The sequence below is a fragment of the Notolepis coatsorum genome (assembly GCF_963971535.1).
Source record: "Notolepis coatsorum genome assembly, chromosome: 1".
In the NCBI taxonomy this organism is placed as follows: domain Eukaryota; kingdom Metazoa; phylum Chordata; class Actinopteri; order Aulopiformes; family Paralepididae; genus Notolepis; species Notolepis coatsorum.
The window spans coordinates 6812936-6830286 of record NC_140165.1 but is presented as its reverse complement, the minus strand read 5'-3'; the positions used below and the strand labels follow the sequence as shown (position 1 = coordinate 6830286).

Here is a 17351-nt window from a genome sequence, read left to right as displayed (position 1 = left end):
TGTGCATGTAATGTGCGATAGCGGCAGATTCATGTTCAAAGTCAGCTATACAGGCCAGTTGGTACTGTGCTGATTCCGCCGGACGTGTTAATGTCACCGTTGTGAAGCGGTGTTGACGTCTTGTTTTCTCTTTTCTCTTAAAAAGTGAGGAGGGTTCAGAACGGCGGCCTGTCTGGGTGAGTGTTATGTCATTGTTTACATGTTCATAGCTTACGGTTAGCCGGTCGGTGGCCTGGCGCGGGGTAGCTTGGCTTCTCGCGCGCCGCCGGGAGCTCGCTCCTGATCGCGTGCGTCGTAGATCGGCGTCTCGCGAGCGGAAGCAATAGCACCCGAACGGTTGGAGCAGCCGTTAGCTTGATGCTTTTCTGTTGAACGTGCTTTGATTTTTAACATGTTTTACACTCTTGACCACGACGTCATCCTTGACAGGGGATGTTCGTCGACCCTGCCTGAGCCTAGACGGGGATTGCGTCAACAAAGAGGACTGTAGCGACTGGTGGAGCGGCGACGCTGCCCGGATCGAACAACACGGGACGGTTGTGTTCTACGGTGGCTTGTGACTGCACTTCGCTGATCTGCGTTCCGGGCAGGTACGGGGTTGGCCAGACCTCATAACACGTCTTCTGGTTTTACCTTGCTAAATGTATTGTGAATAACGGTGTTTTTTCCCAAAACGTGTGTTGTTGCAATGCATTTGAGATACGTTGCGGGTTGTGTGTGAGCTGTTTTTGTCACTGGCAGTTAGCTTCTCCGTGCAGATCGTGATGTATTGATCTGGTTGTTGTGTGAGAAACATCATGGTGTTTATGTGTACCGTGTACTCACTACTAAGGCAACTAACCTATGAAGCTATGCTTGGTGACGAGTGAGTAAAAGAATGTTCTTTCTCAGACTGTAATGACAATGAACAGTGAGTTCACACATTAACAGGTTTTCCTGTTTTAACTGGCCGTATTGAGGGTAAAATAGGAGGATTGTGTTTCCCCCCCCGGTTCCCTGGGGACTTTATCACCTCCTATCAGACATGTTGTGCATTAATTGTGTCTTTTGTGTGGTAGGGATACGATGTAACTCTCAGCTTGATTGCTGAGGTTGTGCTAAATCTGCTGGAGAAACTTATTTCCTAAAAGGAAATTGGTTTGGTTGCTGTCATGTGTGCTTAGCAAGGCCTGTGGTCGATACTAATCAAGAATGATGTATTCTCTCATTGTGAAAAAAACGGCGTTCCTCTGTTGAGTGTTTTTGCCATTTTTTGTAGGTGATGATGGGTTGTGTGTGTCATGTGACCTACAACTGGGTTGTACTGGCCACAGAAGCACATGTGTATGTTGGACCGGGGTTCTTAGAGCCCTCTCTATTCTGTGTTTTTCCTTAGTAAAAATCAGATAGCAGGTTAGCTCGTGCGCTGTGTGGAGCTGTGAAACGCTTCATAGAGCTGACTATGACTGTGTCATATTCTCTTTTTGTCGTTACGTCGTATCATGGGTGTGGGGTCGTAAAGGGGTGAACTGGTAACCTTTCCTCTCCCCATTGTTCTGTCGGTCAGGGGTACACCCCCTGTCCTTCAAGGTTCCCGTCACGTGGCGGTTCGGCACGTTACGGGGGGGGGGGGGGGGGGGGGGGGGAGGGAGTTCCTGGTCCCACGGCCTGGTATATTGGGCGTGTGCACCGCAGGAATTCCCCCGCCATAGAGTACGTCACCGTGCGCGTCTCTGTTGGTAGGACTTCCGTGTGCTGTTCAGGTCCATGTGATGGATCTGTTTTCAGGGGGGGTGGTCAGGGCTCCTCCTCACCAAGCGCCTACTCAGGCCTTCTGTGAGTTCGGACTCCTTCTTCCATGTGAGGAAGCCTCCATCAGAGTACAGAGCCTTCCTCCTCAGATTGTCAAAGTGAGTGGACCCTCTAGAAGGGTCCTTTTCTATTGTATGTATATTCGATTCAATTCGTTTATTGAGTGTGTATGGGTTCGGTGCCTCTTCCCCGGAGGCCCTAAAACCAGTTTTTTACATGGCTCAAGGTGCAATATATTCTTTTCAATCTGTACAGCTCGCGTGGGAAGTCTCTCTGGGGATCCCCGTCTCTTTCCTATGGGAGGGTGGTGGGATGTAAAAATGTGAACATTTTTTACCCCGGCTGTGTAGACTGGGATACATACTGTTGATGCTTCCTTCTTTCTATTCCAGAAGTGTTGGAGTTAGGGAGTGTCACACCCCTCTTGTCGTTCCCCTGGGCGCCTTGGGGATTCAATGACAGGTCTAAATAGCCTGTTCATTGATGGGGGTGTGTCCCGACGCACGTATAGTGCTAGCTCGCTGTAAACAGGCGATTGACTGGCACGCCTTAGTTGCTTGTGGTTGAAACAGCGTTTTTATAAAGCAACTGAGATGGGGGTTTTTCCTCTTCCGGCGACCACATCCCATGACCTGGGTGGGTTGTCGACGGATTCTCGTTCATGTCTGGGGGATGATGACGGGATGGATCTGAACATATGTAGTGGGGTCTCACGCCCTTGGGGTGGGCCACCAGGCGCGGTTCGTCCCGACGTCTGGGTGGCGCCTTCTTTTCATGTTAAGATCAACACGCATATCTGCCCTTCTCCTGGAGTAGGCATGTCGGCGTGGTTAGGGCACGGGACTGGTTCTGGTCACGCTGGTCCAGATCAGTTGAACCCGTTGTCCGCCGGGGATGCAGATCTGCTGTTCTGGTACCCTGAGGGACTTGGGCTTTTTTCAGGGGGAAAAATGCCAGGTCGGTCTGGGTGTCACAGGGTTAAGCGCTATGGAGACCCTGGTTGGGTATGTTTTTACTCAGCACTGTCGTCATGGCTTACAGCCATGCCATTCTGTACGCGCTCGATCTCGTCGGATCTCGGCCGCTACACAGGTTGGTCCTGGTTAGTACTTGGTTGGGAGACCGCCGGGGAATACCAGGTACGGTGTGCTTAGGGGCTGGTTCTCCATTATTTTTCGCTCCTCTCTCACGCATGGCGAAGAGGGGCCTGTGGGGGTGGTTTTTTGACCTCCTCTGGTGACCCTGTGCTTCCCGTACCGCCAGGCCCGGTCCGAAGTGATGTTTGCGACCCGTAGGCCTGGGTTAACCCTTTTTGGAAACTGAAACACTTGTACTGCGGTATAGCCGGTGTATACCCGCAGGTGTGTTTTGGAGTTTTTTCTTGAGGGTTATAGGAACAACCACCGCATTGGGTAACACCGAGGTGGTTGATTCCCTGGTGTGTTGGAGCAGTGTCAACTCCCGGATTCACCGGTTGAGGGTGCCCCTGCACGTTCATGACGTCTGCCAATCGTGTCAGCCTTCTCTGCCTCGACCCCTCTGGGTGGGGGTTGTTAAATGGAGGCTTGGTCATGCAACACCGCCAGCTTACGCTCCTTCCGCCGGGGCGGCTGTGTTCAGCTGTCCCCTCTGGCGCCTGTCTCGTCCGCAGTCTCCAGGCTAGGGTTAACAGCCTGTTGCCTGGTTTTTCCCCGGTGCGCTGCCTGCTTCCGTTGGTTAACCTTTTTTGTGTGCTTACGGCCATGCTGACTGCCTATTCTGCAGGGTCAGTGTGCCAGGCGGTGTACTATTGGGGGGACGGGGCCCGCTCGGCTTACGGCCATACCGACCTGAACACGCCCGGTCTCGTCCGATCTCGGAAGCTGGGCAGGTTCTGGCCTGGTTGGTTCCGCCTGGGAATACCAGGTGCAGTAACTGAGGGGCCTTTGTCCGAATACGCTGGCGATGTGGGGGGCGGGGCACTACGTGCCCACCTGGTGGGGTCTTGATGCTGGCATCATGGACTTCTCCGGGCCCCCATTCCAGGGAGTCCAGTCCTTTTGGTGGGTCTGGGTCTTCCTTCGTGCTCCGCTGCTACGGCCTTGCCACGGGGTTGGGTTTGCCCTTGACCCCGTGATTCTGGGGGCAGTAACGAGGTTGTTCCTCCGTTCGTTCCCGGGTGGCATGCGGGTTGTGCGTGTGTGTAGTCGTGGGGTCAAGCCACGGTCTGCTCACCCTGTGCGTTGAGTTGCTTGAGTGCCTCTTCGCACGGTCGGGTCCGTCGCCCTCCCGTGACGTCCCTAATAGGGGGGCTACCCTCCATTAGGGGGGGTCGGGGGGGCTCGGCCCTCCCTGTTCTGATGGTTTTGGGGGGCTGTCAGCGGGGTGTATTTGTCAGCCAAGTGGCTCCGCTTGGCCTCCCTTGTGCAGAAGGCGATGCCAAGCTAAGCCACTAACGATACAGAACGTTAGGTTATGACTATAACCAAGTTCTGTTAGTTAGGGGCGATGCTTGGCATCGGACGCCGCTGCAGCCCTTGTCCTCACCTTGTGGTGAAAGCTTGGGAAGGAGGAGAGCAGGTGACCACACACCTGCTTATGAAGGTAAGCTGATGAGGGGTGTGGTCAGACTAATACTGGTATTAGAGGTACATTTGTGGTTTATTCAGTACGCGTGCACGTACGCGAGATAGTGCAGAAGGCGATGCCAAGCATCGCCCCTAACTAACAGAACTTGGTTATAGTCATAACCTAACGTTAATAACAACACCGTTGACGGGTAAAGAAAGAAAGAGAAACAATGCCGGACTAGTAAACAGTTCAGTGTCCTGCTGGAGAGGCAGAAGGTACACACAGCTGACACGTTGAACCAATCACAAGTAACGGCTCGCCATATTGACACCGACGCCGTCCAATCGGGGCTCCTCCCGACGCGCTCACGTCACACCTAACGTCACACCCACCACCGCCAGCCGGACGGACCGGAGCGTCAGCGTCGCTACGCGCAGGGACAGAGGAGCAGTATGGCGGAGGAGTGCAGCGTCTACGAGTTAGAGGGCTTCAAACGCGAACTGGAGACACTGTTGAGCCGCTACTCCAGTGACGAACTGCAGCGCGATAGCGACACGTTCTGTTCGGAGTTCTGTACGGTAAGCGATATCAAAGTTTTTAAAAAACTTCGCTTTTTAACTGGCTTGTTTGTGTTTCCCCGAGACTTCTTCTTCCTGGCTTCCATGTAATAATTCCCCTCCCCCAGAACGGGCTAACGTTAGCTGTGTAGCTGGTCCTCCTCCAGCAGCGACGACATCTCTCCCCCTCTCTCTCTCTCTTTGTACATAAACTACAGGGCTGCTGGCGACAAGAATGCTGCCGTGAAGTGTCACCAATGTGGCTTTACATACATAAGCCCCGTCGTTACCCCCTTTAACGTCAATGACGCAGATTAAACCCCCCAAAAAACTAACCAACAACGGCGACATTACAGACGGGTTCCTGTTTAAGCTAGCTGCCGTTATTATAACACCCAGTGGCTGCAGCTAAGCTGTCTCTGCTGTTAGCCTGACGTTAGCTGGTCAGCTAGCAACCAACCTGCTACCACAACAACTACTCCCTTGACTCTGATTGATTGATTGAACATTTTATTAACAGATTGCAGAATGGGTACAGTACAGTACAGCTCAATACACACAATTGTTAAGGGGATGCAGACCAGAGAAATATTTTCGTCTTGTTTACATCAGGGTCCCCCATTTTCAATGCATCATTTAACATATAATGACATACACGACATATTACAGATGGACAATAGTACTGTTGCATCTAGACATTTATGACATACCAGATCTACAAATATACAGTACTGTTTGTGATACAAAAAGAGTGCAGAACAGAGAGTATATATTGACGTGATCCAGCATCTTGTAAACATTTGGTGGCCTTACATGTATTACAGTAGCTAAGTAAGTACCCCATACATGAGGTTGAGGTTAGTTGGCTAGATATCGTTAGTGGTAAATTGGGGTAATCATCCACCGCAAACCATTTAACAACAACAACAACGAGACTCTTTGATCGAATCTAGCTGTGAAAACTACTAGTCGACGGCATCAACACAACAGTAGTCTGCCACCACATATGTTTCCCAACAGATGTTTCCCAGGCCCTGATCAACTATTTAAAATCACTTTAATTTGTGCATTTCAATGCCACCCATTATGATTTTTTTTGCAACTTAGGTCATTGTTGCAGTTTAGTCAAGCCATGGGGACATTGGATCCTTGTGTTTGTGTTAATTACAGCACTGTGAAATTATGATGTAGATGAAAAAATAGCAATACCTTGTCTTATATGGACTGCTACCGTATCATTGCATTGCGCTGTACTACTTAACACAACACACTTCCACCGATTACATCACTGGTGACCATATTCAAACGCATTTACTCTCAGTAACTGTCAACTCAATTGTAGAGTTTTTGCATGAGTGAGATTATGTGCAAAACAATATCTGCATTGTTCTTTGACGATGTTCCCCCTTTTTTTTAAAGGTGGAATCTGTAATGTTGCCAAACAGCGACCTCTAGGCAAAAAAATGACAACATGGTACTGCGCTTTGTGTTGAGTTTTTGTTTTGGTCTGATGTTTGAACTCCAACCCACATGTTGGACCAAACCAAAAAATTAAACAACGTACAATACCAAGCGCAGCAGGGCTCTTTTGCCTAAAGCTAGCTGTTTGACAGCATTACAGATTATTAGATTAGATTCAAATGTATTGTCATTATACACAATTACAGTACAATGAAAAGGAGTTTGGCATCCAACCAGAGTGCAGATGTAACAGTTATTATGCTTTTAAACAGGTACTTCGCTGAAAAACGATGCTGATTTGTTTAGAATATGGCCACCATTGATGTCTTCACACTAGGGATGCGCGATATTGGCTTTTTTACCGATACCGATATTGTCCAACTCTTAATTTCCGATACCGATATCAACCGATACCGATATATGCAGGGTTCCCCCCCCCCCCCCCCCAACAAATGGAATAATTTCAGGTAATTAACATTACATATCTCTTGTTGTGGAATAGCAATCCATATCTTAATTTGTTCCCTTCTACATAATTTAATCTAGCTTTAATTAACATGACGCAAGGATTCAGTGTTATGATCTGATGACATCACTGGTGGCCGTTATTCACACTCATTAACTCGGTTTAGAGACTTTTGATATGTGTGAGATCATAAATCAGCGTTGTTTTGCTGAAGTGCCCCTTTAAACTACTCAAAGCTGAATTGTTGCAGGCAGCTAGGACTCTGAATTGGTATTAGCAGTGGAGAAAGGTACTGGTGTCTACAGGGAATGGTTCTAGCCAGGCTAACTTCCAATCGGCATACCAGCTATAAACCTTGCAGTCAATTAATTGTTTCTCTCATTTAGTTTTTTTTTCTCTGACAAGCCTTGTCCTCCTTCTTCTCTCTAGCTGGTGGAGGGCTATACCTGTCGCTGGCAGGTACCATTGCCTCAGATCAGGGTCCTTCAGATTGCGCTCTGTTATTTCGTCCAAGCGTCCTCCTTCTTCACGTCAACCTGTGACCACGTACACTACACACTCAGTAGTGTGGCCTTGTAAGTATGCATGACAGCTGCCGTTTCCCCATTCTGCATCCAGAGATATATTGGGGTGTATGTGGTTCACTGTCTGTGTCCCTTCACCAGGGGAGTATTTCACAAAGAAGGATTAGCAGGTTACAGGGCTCCAGACTAACCTTTTACATTGGTTGCACCAGTGCGCCTAACTTTTTCATTTAGGTGCACCAGCACATAATTTAGGTGCACCCAAAGATTTTCACTGCACCTTTTGCCGCTGTAATAATACATTTTAAGCATTACCTTTATCGTTGCCTTTTTTGTCAGTTCCCTTCCCATACACATTAGTAATTTCTTAAGATGTTATGTAAATTATTGTAAAAAATAACATTGTATTACAGTTAGCCCACAAAGTCCAATCCTTCACTTTTTTTATGTCTATTTTAACACATTCAGCTCGGCTCCAGTTAGAGCTGTCCCCAAGCCTGTTTTTGGGATTCGAACATTCGCCAGGGTTTTTCGAACGGATGTTCGAACTATCGTTTTTAATCATGCAAACAATTTGCTCCTAAATAGGGAGGTGTAGTCTGACGTCACTTTGTGTACAGTCTCCTAATGTACAGTCTCCTCCCCATCATATGTATATATTCTCTGTTAGGATCTCTGGGTAACAGTACTGTATATTTGCATATCGTATATGTCACAAATGTAACAGTACTATATACCTGTATATGCCATAAATGTCATGTATGTTGTGTATGTCATAAATGTCACTATGAATTGAAAATGGGGGACCCTGATGTAAAGACAAACGTCTTTCTCTGGTCTGCATCCCCTTAACAACTTTATTTAACACATTGCAGAATGGGTACAATACAGTACGGCTCAATACACACAATTGTTAAGGGGATGCAGACCAGAGAAAGACGTTTGTCTTGTTTACATCAGGGTCCCCCATTTTCAATTCATAGTGAACATTGCTGCGGTTGAGTAGTAGTACCTACTTAGTACTTACTGGTCACGGGAGGCTTGAATATCGTTTTTCTTTAAAAACAAATGTTTATCCTCTTTTTCTCCGCCTGATTTTTTTCAATTTTTTTCTCCCCATCCCAATTTAGTCGTTATGCCAATTCCCCCCCTCCCCTACCTGGTTGTTGTGCGTATGTTCCTCCTACTGGTCAATACAAGGGAACCCTGAAGTCCACCACATGCTTCCTCCGACACATGTGGAGACAGCCAGTGGCTCTTTTTTCACCTGGCAGCGAGGACTCTCATTGGTGAAGCGTAATGCGTGGGAGGTCACGCTGCCTTCACCATTTCCTGCCTTTCGCTGAGCAGGCGCCCAGACCTGACCTGTAGGCGTCGCTGTCCACAATGCCAGATTACCACCCACGACTTCCCTCCCCCTAACTCAGCCAAACAAGTTAGTATGACGACCGGCCTAAGCCGCAGGGCAATGCTGACTCCGGGAGTCGAGACCGCAGCCTCTTGCTTTGGTGACGAGCGCAATCTCCGCTACGCCACCTGACCGCCCGGCTTGAATAACGTTTGAATGATAATCCATTTTGTGAATACATTTGTTGAAACAACTTTGTTGGCCGACGGCTCCTGCTATCTTAACGTTAGCTGCGCTCTAACGTTACATAGCTTAATTAACGTGCATGGTGATGACACATACCTGTGTAGCGTTAAGCAGCTTGTGTTCCGCTGGGAAGGCATCACTGCATACACTTTGTTTAATCCAAACGTCCATTTGGAAACGTTGTATTATGAAACCAGTATGAGACGATGTGCTTATTTATCGTTTCAATTCGAAAAGTTGATGCTCACATGCTATTTTGTTTATTTGTCATTCAGCCAATACGAATTTTAGGGTGATGATCAGAGGCAGATCTGGGCTGGTCTTTGCAGAATGCACGTGTTAGGGCCAATCAAAGGCAGAGATTCTTTTTTTGAGAACGCACATGGCCACGGGGGAGGGGGGGGGGAGAAGACGCTACACACACACAGACAGACAGACCTGCTGGGAGCACCAGTGCGACAAGGGAAAACATTAAGTCGCACTGAACTGAATTTCGGTCGCACAGTGCGCCTAAAATGGTCGCACTCTGGAGCCCTGGGTTAGCTAGGCTAGGTAACTAACTTGAACTAAAGATATGCCTAACTATATAACTAACCTTGAATATTACTTTTACCAATGTGATTCATTCATCCATATTGATCCATTCTGTTCCTCATACAAGCTCCAGCTAGTTAGCCACAAACTAATGCAATTTACTCCACAATGCACACAAAGTAGATTTCAGTTGGCTTCAGTCAGCTTGTACAGACAGGAGCTCGACCCCATAAACATTGCATAGGTTTGTGGCTAACTATGCAGAGCTAGTATGAGAGGAACAGCATGGAATGTGCTGAGAAAGGACTACCAATCAACATCATCATTGCCAAGTAGGACTTGGCGTTCCAAAAAGTCAGAACTAGGCTGTCCCTCTTTAAGTGTGTCATCTTGCTTTATAACCCCCCCCGTGATGTCTTGGCAGCAGTTTAAGATGGAACCATGTAACGAAAACCAGAATGCATAGTGGTGCTGTGGGACAAAAATTAATCTGTGACCTTACCCCAGCTCCACTGGCCTGAAAGGGAAACCATAAATACATAATTTGTAACAGATTCTAGGCGTAAGGCCGTATTTCACAGTAACCCCCAACAATTTGTATCATTGGAAAAGGTGACTTGACTCTCTGCAGAACTTGATGAAGAAGCTGATGATTCAAATCAAGTTCTATTCCGGCGTAAAATATTAAAAACTTGAGTTTTTTTCTCAGATAACCTTCAAAGAAGCTTACTATCGATCACTTACCAAAAAACTGTCAATCATGTAATGTCCCAACAGTTTCAGCAAGAATGGCACTTGTGTAGAATGGCAAGTATACTGTTAAATAGATTTCCACTAATTAGCCTCATGATCAAAAGGGTGTAGATCGAGGAGTATGCCAATAAGACCTCGACGAGAAGATGACACGTTTATTTCTATCTCCCACAGGAGTGTTTTTGAGCTCTTGCTGTTCTTCGACCAGAATGACTTCCAACGGGATCCACTGAAACTCTTCTCCGAAACATTCCAGGTGAGGTTCCTTTTCCTTTTACCGTTTGCACTATTGGGTGTCGTCTCGCGTAGCCAGGCCCCTCTCTCCACACCATGTTGGCACTCTGCCAGCGTAGCCAGGCCCCTCTCTCCACACCATGTTGGCACTCTGCCAGCGTAGCCAGGCCCCTCTCTCCACACCATGTTGGCACTCTGCCAGCGTAGCCAGGCCCCTCTCTCCACACCATGTTGGCACTCTGCCAGCGTAGCCAGGCCCCTCTCTCCACACCATGTTGGCACTCTGCCAGCGTAGCCAGGCCCCTCTCTCCACACCATGTTGGCACTCTGCCAGCGCCGGAGACGGGTCTGTCTGAAACTATTATCATTCCGGTATAGGGGGAAAAAACATTCTGGCTTGTTTGTTTTTCTTTAAACCAATCGCAACCATGCAGCGACGGTACCGATTAGGGGTGTAAAGAAAGGTACACGTATCCGTACCGAACCGAACAAGTTTCAGTGTGTACCGTACCGTACCGAACGGCTGTGTAGTGTACTGAACGAATACAACGGTATGTTAACCACTAATGACCGCCCACCGGGGGCTGTTTTTTTCACAATCTAATATAATAATAATACATTTTTTTTTTACAAGCCGATTATTAATTTCAATATAGAATATTCGTTGACAGCCCTACATGTACAACTAGTTACTGCACACTACATCACCCCTGAGTGGAACATGGAAAGCCAAACATTCCCCCACTGTACCGAAAACCGTACCGAACCTTGACTTCAAAACCGAGGTACGTACCGTACCGTGGTTTTTGTGTGCCGTTACACCCCTAGTACCGATGCAAAATAGTGTCGAAGATGGTGTAAGGGGAGGAGAATTCCCACTGAAATAGTCGCCCAATGGCAGCTTATACCCACAGTATCATGGCACCAATCAAGACTACTAGGGGTTCACGAAACTTCCGGTTTGGTTCATATCACGGTTTTGTGGGTTTCAGTTTTTGTGCGGCTCAGCAGGGAGGGGGGGGGGGGGGTATTAGCTGAGAGCATTGCCTATACCCCTAGGCTTTGCTGCCCATACTGAACGAACTCTGAACTCTTTTGTCTATACTCAATTTAAACCTGCCTTCTGCTTTCACTGTCTATACTACACTGTAATCATAACTACCTATAGTCTACCCATTTAACTTTGTATGATGGCATGTAAATAATGCTGTATATGCCGTGTATATATATGTATCCACATCTGTCTAAATACCTGCATATAATCCTTTTTACACACCTGTATCTGATTAGCACTATACTCTGTAGTACTTTATATATTTTATACCCAGTTTAATCACCTGTACATCGTATATTACTAGGGCTAGGTATCTCCACTGATTTCCCCAAATGATTCGATTCCAATTCACAAGGTTTGATTTGATCCGATTCAATGATATAAATGGTTCAAGGAACCCTCTTAACATGTTGCATTGTTAAAAATATCAATGTTTACATTAAGAATTTACTCTCAAGCAGTTGCATGAATGTACTTTTTATTGGGACATTGTATTTGGCATATGTCACGTCTAGGTGCGGTCTCAGTAAGTGGTTTTGTAGATTTGTTGTATTTCCACAATATTTCACCTCTATTTTGCACAGCTTACATATGGCTTTGCTTTTGTCCAGCTCTTCTCTGTCGTCATGTTTTTTAAATCCAAAATGCAACCAAACATCTGCCTTTGCACCTGGCGGTGACTTGCTTTCACTTGATCAATTTTTTTTAGATTCAAACACGTTGCGTGACATCTGGACACGACCAGGAAGGGAATTGGCATAACGACTAAATTGGGGAATGGGAGAAAAAATATGTAAAAAGTAAAACTAATATTGATCTCTGGATTATGAATCGATAATCGCTCATTCAAATGAAGATCTATTCAGAATCGGGAAATCGATTCTTTTTTAACCCAGCCCCATATATTACTATTACACTTTACGGTCACATTTGCACTCTGGTTTGATGCCAAACTTATTTTCATTGTACTGTACTTGTGCTGTATAATGACAATACATTTAAGTCTAATCTAATAAAGAACACATATCTATTATCAATTATTTGTTAAATCTCGCCGGTGGCTATCTGCAATACCTTTTTTTTGTTTTGTATTTGTTATTACTATATATATCTTTTTTAATCTCTCATTCCACTGTCGTGGGCGGTCACTGTTTGGTAACATCTCTCTAGGCCCAGGGAGTGTGTAGTGGGAGTGTTGGATAGATATCTTTCTTAGGGATGCAGCAGAGTCCATCGCCTCCGGCTTATCGGTCAAGGACAGTTTCCCTATGATCTCAAACAAGCCAGAGTCGTTCCGCTTTACAAAAAAAGGCAATAAACTAGACCCAGGGAACTATAGGCCTGTGTCGATTCTTAGTGCGATATCCAAAGTCATAGAAAGGATCATTAATGATCAAATAAACGAATACCTCTCTACAAACAACCTGTTGTACGAGCTCCAGTCTGGATTTAGAACATCATAGTCCACAGACGCATGTTTATTATATCTGACAGACCAAATTAGAACAGAGGTGGACAAAGGTCAATTCTGTGGGATGGTTTTAATAGACTTACAAAAAGCCTTCGACACCGTTAACCACAACATACTTTTATATAAACTGAAGGCTATGGGTTTTAACAGTATATCCTTAAGGTGGATGGAGTCTTATCTGAGAGGCAGGAAACAAGTAGTGGAAATTAATGCGACCATATCCTCCTCACTTCAACAGACGTGCGTGGTGCCGCAAGGAAGTATTTTAGGACCACTTTTATTTCTTTTATATGTCAATGACATGAAAACTGCATGTGATTGTAAACTGTTTTTATTTGCGGACGATGCTGCACTTGTGGTCTCCCATCAGGACAAAAGAGAAGTAGAGAGGTCACTCAGTCTAGAGCTTGTCAAGATCGGTCATTGGCTGGTCGAAAACAGGTTATCCCTCCACCTGGGTAAAACCGAAGCTATCCTTTTTGGCTCGGCCATACGACTTAAGAGGTCTCCTGGGTTCAAGGTAGTGGTAGGAGATATCGAGGTAACAGCAAAGGAGGAAGTCACATACTTAGGATGTGTTTTGGACAACACCTTATCAGGGGTGAGCATGGCACAAAAGGTGGTCACAAAGATCAATCGGAGAATTAAATTTCTCGGTAGAGTGTCCACCTATATTAACAGGTCAGCAATGGAAGTCCTGGCAGGGGCACTGATCCAATGTCATTATGACTACGCATTAGGGATGGCTACCTTTCACATTTGAACCGGTACCTGTGAATCGATACCGGTACCCAACGGTACCTTTTTTCTGTACTTTAGTCTCTAAAAATTGTATCTACATACCTCAGTTGTAAAAAATAAAAATAAAAAAAATCCAAACTTAATATTTAATAAATAAATAATGTATTATTATTACTTTATTATTATTTACATCTTACTGATGTAAAAGTATTTTACAACTGATTCAACAAACAAACAATCTAGCAGCAATGAACTACTCTGCTGCTGATTGAGTATTCTAGCAGTTATTTTTGCTCCACCCCCGCTTTGGAGAAGACCCGCTCTGCTGTGTGTGTGTGGCTTGTTTCCCAAATGAACTGGAACTGAACCCAAGTTGTTAAAAGACCTGGAGCTTTGAGTCTTAACATATTGTCTCGTGAAATAATATGTCCTGCTCTCCTTTCTATAACTCCCCTCAACCTTTCAGTATTAAGTTATTTATCATTTTGATGTGTTATTTTACAATCCTCTACTCTTCTGTCCTGAGTTGTGCCGGCTTGCACTGTAGCCCTAGGAGATAACGTTATGTCCGACGGTTATCTTAGCTAACGTCAGCTTAAGAACGTCAAACTGGTTACAAATATGTCAAACTATGGAAGGAGTAAGCCGACCGCTAAAAATATAACCCACCGCGGCAGCGCGAGCACATAGCAAAAGAACGTTTCGAGAAGAGTGGAAGTTTGGAGATAGTGGTGTTTCAAGAGACTGGCTACAGTAATGATGCTGGGCTTTAGTGATCAGTTGTTCCGTGTGGCGCAAGTATGTCAAAAAGAAAAACGGAAACAACACGTTTGTCATCTGTAGTAAATAAATGAAGCTGGAATCCATTCGTGACCATGAACAGGGCCAGTGTCCCATTGTGTCCCGGATTCAATCTCCTCTCCTCTAAAACAACCTTCCCACTACCAAGATAGATATCAGAGACATATACTCCCCAGTCCCCATGAATTGCAAACACCCAAAGAGAGTTTGAAAACATGTATTGTGCCTTAACGTGCGGTTTCGTTTTTGCGGTCAACAAAAAGTGACGTCATCGGATTTTTTTTTTGCGCATTGTACCGAAAGTTGGCACCGGCGGATCTCACGTGAATAAAGTACCGAATTCGGTACCTATCCCTACTACGCATGCTCCTCCTGGTACACTGGCATCACAGTAGCACTGAAAGGTAGGCTACAGACAGCTCAGAACAAATTAGTTAGAATGATTTTAAAACTCCATCCCAGGACTCACCTTACACAGACACATTTTAACAGCCTCAAATGGCTCAGGGTTGAGGAGAGGGTCTCTCAATTAAAACTCAACATGACACACAGGATACTCGGGAATACTGTCCCTCAATATCTCAGTGGATATTTTAACATGGTAAGGGATGTACACGGACACGCCACCAGGGGGAGTCCTACAGACATCGTCCCAGTGAGATGCAATAGAAAAATAGGCCAGAACTCATTCCTATATTCAGCAGCAGTACATAAACCCCTTCTCCACTTTTAAATTAGCTATAAAGAGGTGGATCATAAGTAGCAGAAGCTGGGAGTAGTGACCAAAGGGTTTTTAATGTGTTATTCCCTTTTTATTCTTTTATAGTCTATAAAATGGAATATTATTGTATGTATTTTTCTTTTTATACCACACATCCGGACATACAGACACTACAAACACCCACGTCCACACACACGTACATAAATCCACTGACACCAATGATGAAGGACCACAATGGAAACAAGCCTATGGCTTTATTGTGTTTTATTTGAATCCTATTGGTAAATGGAGAGAAATGTATACCTGTTCATATTGTGATCAAATGTATGTGTGATTATTTCCATTCTAAATCAATAAACTATTGTACTAGAGATTTGTTCCCTCGTCTATTCAAAGAGTGGGAGTTGCCTTGTTGCTGAACTGACGAGTAGGAACGGCACAGTTGATCAACCACTTCCACCCTGAAATGAACCATCCCGGCCTGCGTTGGGCTGCACATGGTTCTGGCTGAAATGAACCATCCCGGCCTGCGTTGGGCTGCACATGGTTCTGGCTGAAATGAACCATCCCGGCCTGCGTTGGGCTGCACATGGTTCTGGCTGAAATGAACCATCCCGGCCTGCGTTGGGCTGCACATGGTTCTGGCTGAAATGAACCATCCCGGCCTGCGTTGGGCTGCACATGGTTCTGGCTGAAATGAACCATCCCGGCCTGCGTTGGGCTGCACATGGTTCTGGCTTTGATTATTCATTTTAGGCTTATCAAAATAAATGGTTTGCTTCCGGTTGCCGACCGACCGACCCTGCCGATTTAGGTGCGACCCAATTTTTTTTTTCTTTTACAATAAAGTTTCATACAAATCTTAGTCAAACCTTTAGTATTATGGATATTAAACATGCTGGCAGAGTACATGCATCCATGTTGTTGTGAACATTTTAATTAAAAAAAGAAATTCCCTATCCATAGTCGCTGTGAGGAAAAAATTAAATACCTACCCATGGCCTTAACTGACAACCAACAGGAACCAAACAATTTATTTTGTTAGGCCTTACCCCGTCTGGATCTGCATGGAGAGGTTGTTTTTTTAGTGTAAATGTTTGGGAGGGCTCGGTTGATGCTGGCCCATCATGATAAACATGCGATGCTCAACACTCGCACACAGTCACTGTTATATCAGTCGCCATCATTGACGCAACTAGATCTGTAATATACCCAAACAGCTAAAACCAACTTTAATGTTAATGCCCACACACACACACACACACACACACGTCACACAGTGGGTGACGGCTCGCCACCTCACACGGCTGCTAATTACTACCCATTTTGCACTTTAGTTTTGTATATTTTGTAGTGTTTGGTCTTTTATTCTTAACCTTTTTTTTTTTTTTTTTTTTTTACTGTATATGAAGCACATACAGGAGGCTCATAAAGAACCAAGCATTTCACTGTAATGTACATGTACCTTATATGTGACAAATAAAACAACTTGAACTACTAACATTAACTGAACTAAATGAGCATTCCTTTTTATCAGTGTTGTATGATGGAAATGGTCAATGTCTACAAGGCAGTGTTGCCACTTCCACAACCAACCATGGCTCAAAAGTATATCTAGCAGCTCTGTAGCTCGTTTTATTGGTCGCTCCTACAAAAATGCCCTCACCCTCTTAGCGGCCACAGGTTTCGGCCTAGGGGGCTGAAATTTGCCATGAAGGTCATGCTGTGTTCATACCAAATATCTAAAGGGGCGTGGCAATGGGAGTGGCCTATCGCATAAAGGTTGCAGCTATAGCACATTTTTACTAGTTTTACCTCCCCAACACGTGTGTGTAAATGTAAATAATACATTATAAAAAGTTAACATTTTCTTTGCTAAAAAGTTAACATTTTCTCTGTTTTCTGGAGTGTGATTTGGTATTTTTTATAGTGATTGTGTCACTGCAGGTAGGTCTAACTCCAGTCAAGTTGTTGCCCTGCTGTGTAGAAATGTGTTACTAAGCGAGCGCCTGTTCCCCTCATTTCACACTACGAGGAAGCTGCGTTTGTCTCGCTCTGTTCGCCTCTCTCTGTTCGCCTCTCTCTGTTCGCCTCTCTCT

At 45.4% G+C, this 17351-nt stretch overlaps 1 protein-coding gene across 1 annotated transcript in view; it reads left to right on the top strand.

Moving 5' to 3' along the window:
• Window positions 1–17351, top strand: part of LOC311242561 (uncharacterized protein) — a gene marked incomplete at its 5' end in the record, with an annotated part of 65995 nt that overhangs the window by 25103 nt on the left and 23541 nt on the right. Inside the window, 3 exons of the mRNA XM_084331532.1 lie at window positions 4743–4919; window positions 7255–7400; window positions 10405–10486. Coding sequence (XP_084187658.1) covers window positions 4743–4919; window positions 7255–7400; window positions 10405–10486 — 405 coding nt within the window. The remainder of the gene's footprint in view (window positions 1–4742; window positions 4920–7254; window positions 7401–10404; window positions 10487–17351) is intronic.